General features: G+C 46.6%; 1 protein-coding gene across 1 annotated transcript; it reads right to left on the bottom strand.

Moving 5' to 3' along the window:
• Window positions 1–3,675: 3,675 nt before the first annotated feature.
• Window positions 3,676–8,806, bottom strand: LRRC14B (leucine rich repeat containing 14B). The gene is made up of 3 exons (XM_044272179.1): window positions 8,789–8,806; window positions 7,557–8,626; window positions 3,676–4,510 (listed from the first exon to the last, which is right to left on the bottom strand). Exons 2-3 carry the CDS (start codon window positions 8,459–8,461, stop codon window positions 3,868–3,870), a joined length of 1,548 nt encoding a protein of 515 aa, XP_044128114.1. The 5' UTR covers window positions 8,462–8,626; window positions 8,789–8,806; the 3' UTR covers window positions 3,676–3,867.
• Window positions 8,807–9,288: the final 482 nt, after the last annotated feature.

Below are 9,288 nucleotides of genomic sequence, written 5' to 3' on the forward strand. Positions count from 1 at the left end.
TTATCAGAATGCTGCCAGGGTGTAAGGAACCATCTCTGATAACATTGTACTAGACAATTGCTAGTCAGACAACTCCCTACAAGTTCTATGACCGCTCCTGGACACTGACCACCCCGAGCTTATACCTAAGGGCAGGGGCGTAGCTGAAGGCTCATGGGCCCTGGTGCAAGAGTTTAGATTGGGCCCCTCTTCCCTCAGTGCTTTGTGGCCAGGGGCAGGGAAGCACATTGCCTTTGTGCTGCCTGAGGCAGAAATTGAAACGGCACCTCTGCCCCATGCTTAACCCCTTCCCTCCAGTCAGAGATCTAACTTGAACAGCATGCAGTTTCTATAATACTGGTGTCTTCATATGCAGCACAAGGGTCTTTGGGCCCCCTCAGGCTCCTGGGCCCAGTAGCGACTGCTACCTCTGCACCCCCTATAGCTACGCCCCTGCCTAAGGGAATAGTGCTCAGACTTTCCTCACACAGCAGCTGTGACGTCACTGCCCAGCTCCACTTCCCATTGGACGGCTGACCTGAGGGATCGGTGACATATTTATTTCCCATAAACCTGCCTTCCTCCGGGGAGCAGACATTTTACCTTGTTCTAAACACTATGGGGTCTGTATGACCTGTGCATGGACGTCACTGCAGTCCCCACCCAGAGCGGACATTACTACAGGGTCAGGTTACCTCATGGGGGTAATATTTATATGTATACAACATAATACTGGACGGTGCGGTCACCTCAAAAAGTCCGACCGCCAGAGAAACACAATCACTGGAGGGGACACTAGGGGGCGGTCAGGAGCCACTGATGTCTCCAGCTATAGAACTGTGTTCTCCTACAGACACTAGGGGGCGCTGGGAAGGTAATGGACGTCGGAGCTGATACATCCTGGCAGCCATTACTCTGCCTTCCCGAAAATACATTAGATGGCGCTGAAGGGTCAAGTGAAGTAAAAACGCCTGCGGCTTCAAGTAAGAGCAGAGGCAGACATTCGCTGAGTGCGGTACCGGCTGTGATACCAGCTATTTGGGAAGCTGACGCTGACGATCTCTGCTCTTTTATCATTCTCACAAGAGCTGCGGAGTCACTGCCTGAATATAGACGACAGTAAGTCATTGTGTATATTAACATCGATTTGTCATCCTCGTCTCAGTTTTGCATTGTTTTACTTATCCAGACAGTATTGTGTCAAGGCGAGTACCGGGGGTCAGGTCGTCTATTTGCAATAAGTGGCGTTTATTTTGAATGGACACTAGATGGCACCGAAGAGCGGCTGCTGCATTCAGCTATAAAACTATGTTCCGTGAATAGACACTAGATGGCGCCGGGGGGGGGGGGGGCAAGGTGACGTCAGAGCGGATGGGGTAGCCGGAGAGAGGCCTATTCCCAGGCCTCTCTCCGGCTACTGGAGGGTCGGGTGATGTCACTGCTGATCAGCCGGAGATAGAGACCTATTCCCATTAGTAGACACTAGATGGCGCCGGAGAGAGTGGTGACGTCACAGCTGCTCCAGCCTCTACTAGCTGATAGCACAGCTCTGTGCTCGCCGGGCGCGGTGGCGTGCGTCTGTAATCCCAGCTACTTGGGAGGCTGAGGCTGGCGGATCGCTTGAGTCCGGGAGTTCTGCTCTGCCCTGCGCTATGTCGATCGGGTGTCCGCACTAAGTTCGGTATCAATATGGTGACTCGGGGGGAGCTCTGAGCCACCAGGTTGTCCTAAGGAGGGGTGAATCGGCCCAGGTCGGGAACGGAGCAGGTCAAAACCCCCGTGCCGATCAGTAGTGGGATCGCGCCTGTGAATAGTCAGTGCCCGGCAGCCTGGACAACACAGCGAGACACAGACTTTTTACACTTCCCAATCCCATGTATAACAATCAGTATCACTGGGAGCTTCACCACAAGTAACTGCAGAAAGCCTTTGTCTCATCATATCGCTAGGATATGCCCCCATTGTCTTATAGGTCCCACCGCTGGTACTCGCACCTGGAGCCCCGAAAGTGAAGGAGGGCGCACTGCGCATGCTTAGCCGCCTTCCATTCATTTTCTATGGGGCCGGGGAAAATAGCCAAGCGCTGGCTCAGCTATTTCCGTGGAGCCCAGGCCGGTCAAAGAGCTGTACTCGGGGACAACCCCTGTAATGAAGCTCTCTGGTGTAGACATGTGTGTAGGCACAGTGTATCAGATAGTTACAAACATGAAAGAAGGAGAGTTGCTGCGCTCGCTCATGTATTCCCTACGGATACGCCTGGATCTGGCATCTCAATAATGTCCAAAATACAACAAGAAATCCAGCTTCCCATAAAAGCGTAGCTGACCTTTATTCTTCAAATAAGTAAATTCCAGAAGGGACACAATGCAGACAGATTGCACTAACATCTACGCGTTTCAGATATCAAGCAAATATATGACCATTACTCATCAGTATCTAATCGGTGGGGGTCTGACTCCTGGTACCAGTGGCGTACATAGAGTAGTAAGGGCCCCATAGCAAGGATCAAACCAGGACAGAAGAGTTTCCTCCTAAACAACTTTCACTGACCCTTGGACCATCTTTTCCACTGCCTCATTTGCTAAAAGTTGTTCCTTTAGAGCAGCGATAACCAATCTGCGGTCCTCCAGCTGTTGCAAAACTACAACTCCCAGCACGCCCAGACTGCCAACAGATATCGGCCTACAGCATGGCATGGTAGGAGTTGTAGTTTTACAACAGCTGGAGAGCCGCAGATTGGAAATCCCTGCTTTAGAGGGTTGAGTCCTGACCAAGTTTTCAACCCCAGTAGAAAAGGGGATGATCCCAACTTGGCCCCCTCTTGCCCTGGGCCCCATAGCAGTCACATGGTATTGCCACTATGGTAATTGAGCCCCTGCCTGGTACCCTCACCAATCTGCTGAATGAAGAGACCACGGTGCTCCGTGAGCACTTAGGCCTCCTTCTAGACCAGTGATGCCATGTTCATTGGTCACGTGGTCTAGGAGCAGCTCAGTCCTATTCAAGTGAATGGGGCTGAGTTGCAATATCCAGTACAGCTGCTACCTGACAGACGCCACTGAGCTTGGTGAGCTGTGAGGAGGCTGCAGCGCTTACCAGACGTCTGGAAAGCACCAGAGCTGGTTGACGGGGTGCTCAAACATTTATAGCATATCTACAGGATAAATGTATTACCTGTCATTAGAAACCCCCCCCCCCCCATGACCAGGGATGGTGGGAATTAGGGAAACAGTCGAGGGAATAGGAACAGGAGTTAAGGAAACAGCATAGCACAGCCCGCTCAGCTGCTACCATAGTCCCTACCACCTGTGGCCGTTGCATCTGACCACGCCACAAGTCCAGTGTCCAGCCATCACAATTTGTCCTTGTAAAAGTCGGTTAGATCCATACAATTTCAATTTTTTTCCCGATTCCAACTTCATAAACCGCTATCTTGGTTCCTATTATATTCCAAACCTTGATGGTTGCCATTATCACAGAGTAGTCAATGATATTTCTACACCTGTCAGTGGTTTTTCATGTTCTGGCTGTATGGTGTGTATTCATCGCTCTGGTAATGTGGTGGCACATGCTCCTCTTTATCATGGTCAAGGTCCTCCTTCCACACTGCGTGAAGCTCGTCATGTGCAATTTTATTGTGAATTTGTAGAAACCATTTGAGAACTTTCTGACGGACATGGATTGCTCGGTAGTTGAATGCACACTGAGAGAACATCATGGAGTTTGTGTGTTGTTTTTTTTTTTTTTTTTAGTCATTTTATTAATTTGGTCTTTTTACGACAGTCAAGTAGAGGGAGAGTTGGAAAGAAAGGATTGAGTTGAATAGTAAACCCATCACCGCCATTCACACTTTAGTCCTCTGAGTGTATTTTTCTAGAACGCAGACTTTTACAATTTTTGTAGAGCTGTTGTGAAACTCTGCAGAGCATCTCTAAATGAAGTCAATAAACCTGCACCCAGTTCTTTGCTGGTCTCTTCAATAGCAGAATCATAGCTGCCAAAAAGAGGGGTGACAGCCGATATATCATTTCGAGCAGCCTGAACCAAAATACGTTGTACAGATTCTTTCACCATATTATATTTTTGATGATCAAATTTGACGAGGGTTACTTCATCCAGGGGGTAGCTGACATCAGGAGGATAGCAGTCCTTCGGTACTGGAAACTCAACATACTTGAGCATGGGCAAATTTACAAGAACTCTGAATATTCGCCTAAGGCTTATGGACGTCAGAGGATTCTGGAGGAACTTAAAATCTTTGAGTTTGAGGCAATGCATCAAGCCCATTTCTATCAAATGGATATTCATATCTCCAATATCACATTCCTCCAAAACCAGAGTCTTCAGGGTTGATGAAGCTTTTTGGAGAAGTTTAAAGAACGTGGATGGAAAGAGTTCTGTTAGATTGTGGCCACTGAGGTCCAAGACTTCCAAGTGTTCGGCGTGCAAGCTGTTGGCCAAGTATGCCATGTCCACCTGGTTCAGGGAACAATTGCCTAGTTCAAGAACTTTTAGTGGAGTCTGCAACGGGCTGAAAGACAAACCACAGGTAAATAATACATCATCCCTAGGGTAGCCCCAGGATATGGGATCATCCTTGACCTGAGTAATATGGATTACACGTGATGTAGAAAATATTTGCCATGTAGTACTTAGGCTGTGTTCACATCTGAGTTGGAAGCTCTGTAGGGGCCTTCTTCATAGATTCCATGAACAATACCAAAAGTGCAGACTATTTTATATGTTAAATGCTGAACCCCGAGTGGAGTCCATACAAGCCACATTTAAAAGGGGTTGTGCAGGGCAAAGATATTGATGTCGTATCTTCAGTTCGTGCAAGCGCTGCTTCTGCTTCAAAATTACCTGCGCATTGTCTCGCTTGTAGAGGCGGCGCAGTGTAATTACAACTGCTTGTCCCATTCAAGTGAATGGGACGAGTAGTTCTAATAACACTGTGCCGCTGACGCAAAGGAGACAGCATACATGTAATTTGGAAGTGGAGACAGTCCTCACACGAGCGTCGCTGCCTCTTCAAATAGCTGGTCGATGGGGGTGCCGGCAATCAGCCCCCGCCAATCTGCTATTGATGAACTATCCTAAGGATAGGACGTCAATATCTGCACTTGCACAACTCCTTTAAGGGCTCTTTCACACTTGCGTTGTCCGGATCCGGCGTGTACTCCACTTGCCGGAATTACACGCCAGATCCGGAAAAACGCAAGTGAACTGAAAGCATTGGAAGACGGATCCGTCTTCAAAATGCGTTCAGTGTTACTATGGCAGCCAGGACGCCATTAAAGTCCTGGTTGCCATAGTAGTAGTGGGGAGCGGTATACTTACAGTCCGTGCGGCTCCCGGGGTGCTCCAGAATGACGTCAGAGCGCCCCATGCACATGGATGACGTGCCATGCGATCACGTCATCCATGCGCCTGGGGCGCCCTGACGTCACTCTGGAGCACCCCGGGAGCCGCACAGACGGTAAGTATGCTGCTCCCCGCTTCCCACTACACTTTACCATGGCTGCCAGGACTTTAGCGTCCCGGCAGCCATGGTAACCATTCAGAAAAAGCTAAACGTCGGATCCGGCAATGCGCCGAAACAACGTTTAGCTTAAGGCCGGATCCGGATCAATGCCTTTCAATGGGCATTCATTCCGGATCCGTCTTTGCGGCAAGTGTTCAGGATTTTTGGCCGGAGCAAAAAGCGCAGCATGCTGCGGTATTTTCTCCGGCCAAAAAACGTTCCGATCCTGAACTGAAGACATCCTGAACGGATTTCACTCCATTCAGAATGCATTAGGATAAAACTGATCAGGATTCTTCCGGCATAGAGCCCCGACGACGGAACTCTATGCCGGAAGAAAAGAACGCAAGTGTGAAAGAGCCAGTCAGTTAGGTCTGTCTGACACCTTTCAACTCTGCTATTTATGTTGTTCTGGTCCTATAACAGAGCAAAACTGTGTATATTAATAGCGCTAATGTGAGCAAGAAATTTAAATGAACTATATACTACTACTACAGGGCACTGGTGTGCATGAGGACTGTGGGTACAGCCACATGTGGCTCACCAAAAAATACAGAGTATCTTGCCAAAATCTTCCTGGGCAAAATCCACACCAAATTGTGCAGATATCTCTGTAGATTCCGGTGCTGAATTGCTGTGGATTTGCAAATCAGTTGAGGAAAATCTGCATTTCCATTATGCGTGGCTATAGAATGAAAGAAAAGCAGAGGGAGAGCAGTGCTCAACAGTGGGACCATTTTGACAGACAGTTTAATCTGCAAGTGAAAAAGGCTCACCTGGATGGGTTACGCTCGGAGCGTAATACCCAATCGTGCGGTGGACAGAGGTAGCCAGTGCAGTTAAGCTTCTTCCCTCAAGGCACTGCGTGCCAGGCAGAAAATGTAGAAGAAAATTCGGGTCAGTAGTGGCGCAACCAGGAAGGTCCAGGCTTGAAGCTAAGTTTATAGATTTTATTTATTAATAGTTTCCACAGGAAACTACAATTAAATAAAAGCTATAAACTTATCTTTAAGCCTGGACCTTCCTGGTTGCGCCACTACTGACCAGAATTTTCCTCTACATATATACAATGAAAGCAACACTCCAGGCGATACCAGTACACTGTGCTAAGCCCAGTGCATGACACATGGATTCAACTCTGTGGAGTTTACACAGGGGCTTTCACGATGACTGTCAAATTTAGTTCAGTATCTAAAAAAGATTAAAGGGGTTGTCTCACTGCAAAAAATTTCATTTATCATGTAGACAACGTTAATACAAGGCACTTACTAATGTATTGTGATTGTCCATACTGCCTCCTTTGCTGGCTGGATTTATTTTTTCATCGCATTATACAAATGCTCATTTCCAGAGGTTATGACCACCCTGTAATCCAGCAGCAGTGGTCGTGCTTACACACCTTAGGAAAAAACATTAACTTAGGCTACTTTCACACTAGTGGCACGGACAGCCTGCCGGATCCATCCTGCCGCTAGTAACCGTGTGCCCCTGGACTGCCGCTCTGTCCCCATTGACTATAATGGGGGCATAGTTCAGGCGGAGGCACGGCAGCGCCCGGTGTGAGGCTGCCGGAATAAAACTACGACAGGTCCGACATTTATTACTACGACATGTCCGACATTTATTTCGGCAGCCTCCCGCCGTGCCTCTGCACCGCGCCGGTCCGGGGGCACATGGTCACTAGCGGCAGGACGGATCCGACAGGCTGTTGACCCAATAGAGGTCCGTGCTGCAATCGTGAAAGTAGCCTTATGCACACTGCTAAGGTCCCGGCGAACAGAAATGCCGATGCTCTTTCCTATAGTGTGCAAGCACGACCACCACTGCTGGATTACAGGGTGGTCGTAACCTTTGGAAATAAGCAATGTATAATGCGATGGAAAAATGAATCAAGCCAGCAAAGGAGGCAATATGGACAATCACAATACATTAGTAAGTGCTTTGTATTACCTTCCTCTACATGATAAATGCCATTTACTGAAGTGAGACAAACCTTTTAATTGCTTAGAGGAACAGTTTTGTTAATTTTGACATATATAAAATGACTATGTACCTGAGCAGCTTCCTCAGCTTTCCTGTAAGTGTAGAGAATGAAACACTTAGCTCTGTGAGATGGACCATGTTGCTTAGTTTCTCTCCAATTGTACTTAGGACAGCATTGTCCTCTGGTGTATAATGTATAACATTGAAAGTTCTTGTTGGTAGGGTGAGCGACCTCAGTTGAGAGAAGGTGAGATTGCTTAGAAGTACCTCGAGGTGGTAAAGTTCTAAGCGGACATTGTGAACTATTTCTAACTTGTGAATTGAATCGGGCTCAACAAGTTTTAAAATATAAAAGAGTTTCCTCAAGGCTAAATTATCTGCTCTAAAATCTACACATCTTATCTTCAGCGGGCAGTGACATCGCATCAGTAAAGCTTGGACCACAAGATCATAGTTCCTTTCTGTGACAAAAAGGTTACAGAAGATATCAATGTCCATGTCAAACACAGAGGGATCAAAATCAAGTCTTTGCATCTCCATCAAAAGCTCAAAAGAGAGCTGGGAAATCATTTCTGTTCTTGCCCATCTTCCCAATGGCTTCTTACATTGGCATGGCTGAAATTCAATGTCTTGAATTGCTGTCAGGTCTACAACTTTAAGTCTTTTTGAGTAAGTTGTTGAGGCATTCAGGACATAGTTCTTCAAGCCCTTTAGACAAGCTGTCAGACTATGTTGGCATGCCCAGTGGCTGATGTCTTCAGGGTAGTCCAGTGTTTTGCCTAGTAGTTTGCCAAAGCTAAAATCTTGCTGAGGCCAGTTCTCCACCAACATAACGAGTAATTCCTCTTTTTCATGCAAGTAACAAGCTTTCAGTAAGAGAGGGTACAGATTATGTGCCACACTCCTGATATGTTTTTTAGCATATTCTTGATTGGAAATGAAGTTCTCTGCCCCGATAAATCTCAGCGTCTTCATGTTGTCTCTGCTCGTTTTGCTTGCTGTCACCGTTTAGTTGCTCCTTGAATCCCACCGCGTCATGATGCTTTATTTTTAGTTGACAGCTGACACTGGAATTTGTCGGGAGATGGAAACCTCCAACCACGAGTCAGCCTCACTTGTGTCAGCCAGGATTTCTGTTGGCTGGGGAGAAAAGTATATAGAAACCAGCACATATAGGAGGGAGAACACTGGGATAGATTTCATTTCCGAATTGTGTTTGATAGATTGTAGTTCTGTGTATGTACAAAAGGAAGACTGGGTTAAAGGTTTTATCTGGTATAGAAATACTTAAATTACTCTTACCGGTAATATGTTTTCCATGAGCCCATGACAGCACCTGTGAGAGATCCTCCCCCTTCCGGACAGGAAACAGGAACTTCCCAGATCCTTAAATTGGTCCATTGCCTTCCGCCACTCAGTACTTGACAAGATTCCTGGGACCAGCAATGCACCTATATATAGTGAAACTAATAACACAACAAAAAAAAGGCAAACCAGAAAAAAACTGCGCCAAATATATGCCAGGCACATCTCTTCTTTGGCACAAAATGTAGATTTCTCCTTAACATCATCTTTTATGTATATAATATATTATATTTTAATTTATATTTTAATATTTTTTTTTATTATTTTCAATCTATATATAAACCTACTATCTATTTTTTATTTTATTTTTTTAGGGAGGGAATTATGTAGGTGCTGTCATGGGCTCATGGAAAACATATTACCGGTAAGAGTAATTGAAGCATTTCCATTACGCCCCATGACAGCACCTGTGAGAGACTAGATAACTATTAGGGAGG

Source organism: Bufo gargarizans, chromosome 11 (genome assembly GCF_014858855.1).
Source record: "Bufo gargarizans isolate SCDJY-AF-19 chromosome 11, ASM1485885v1, whole genome shotgun sequence".
Taxonomy (NCBI): Eukaryota; Metazoa; Chordata; class Amphibia; order Anura; family Bufonidae; genus Bufo; species Bufo gargarizans.

What these genes read in the sequence shown, in the direction of transcription:
- LRRC14B (XM_044272179.1), bottom strand. Translation starts at nt 8,461, where the DNA reads ATGAAGACGCTGAGATTTATCGGGGCAGAGAACTTCATTTCCAATCAA. An exon ending in AAGCTGAGGAAGCTGCTCAG is followed by an intron (nt 4,511 to 7,556) that starts GTACATAGTCAT and finishes TTTGTCTTTCAG; the next exon opens with CCCGTTGCAGACTCCACTAA.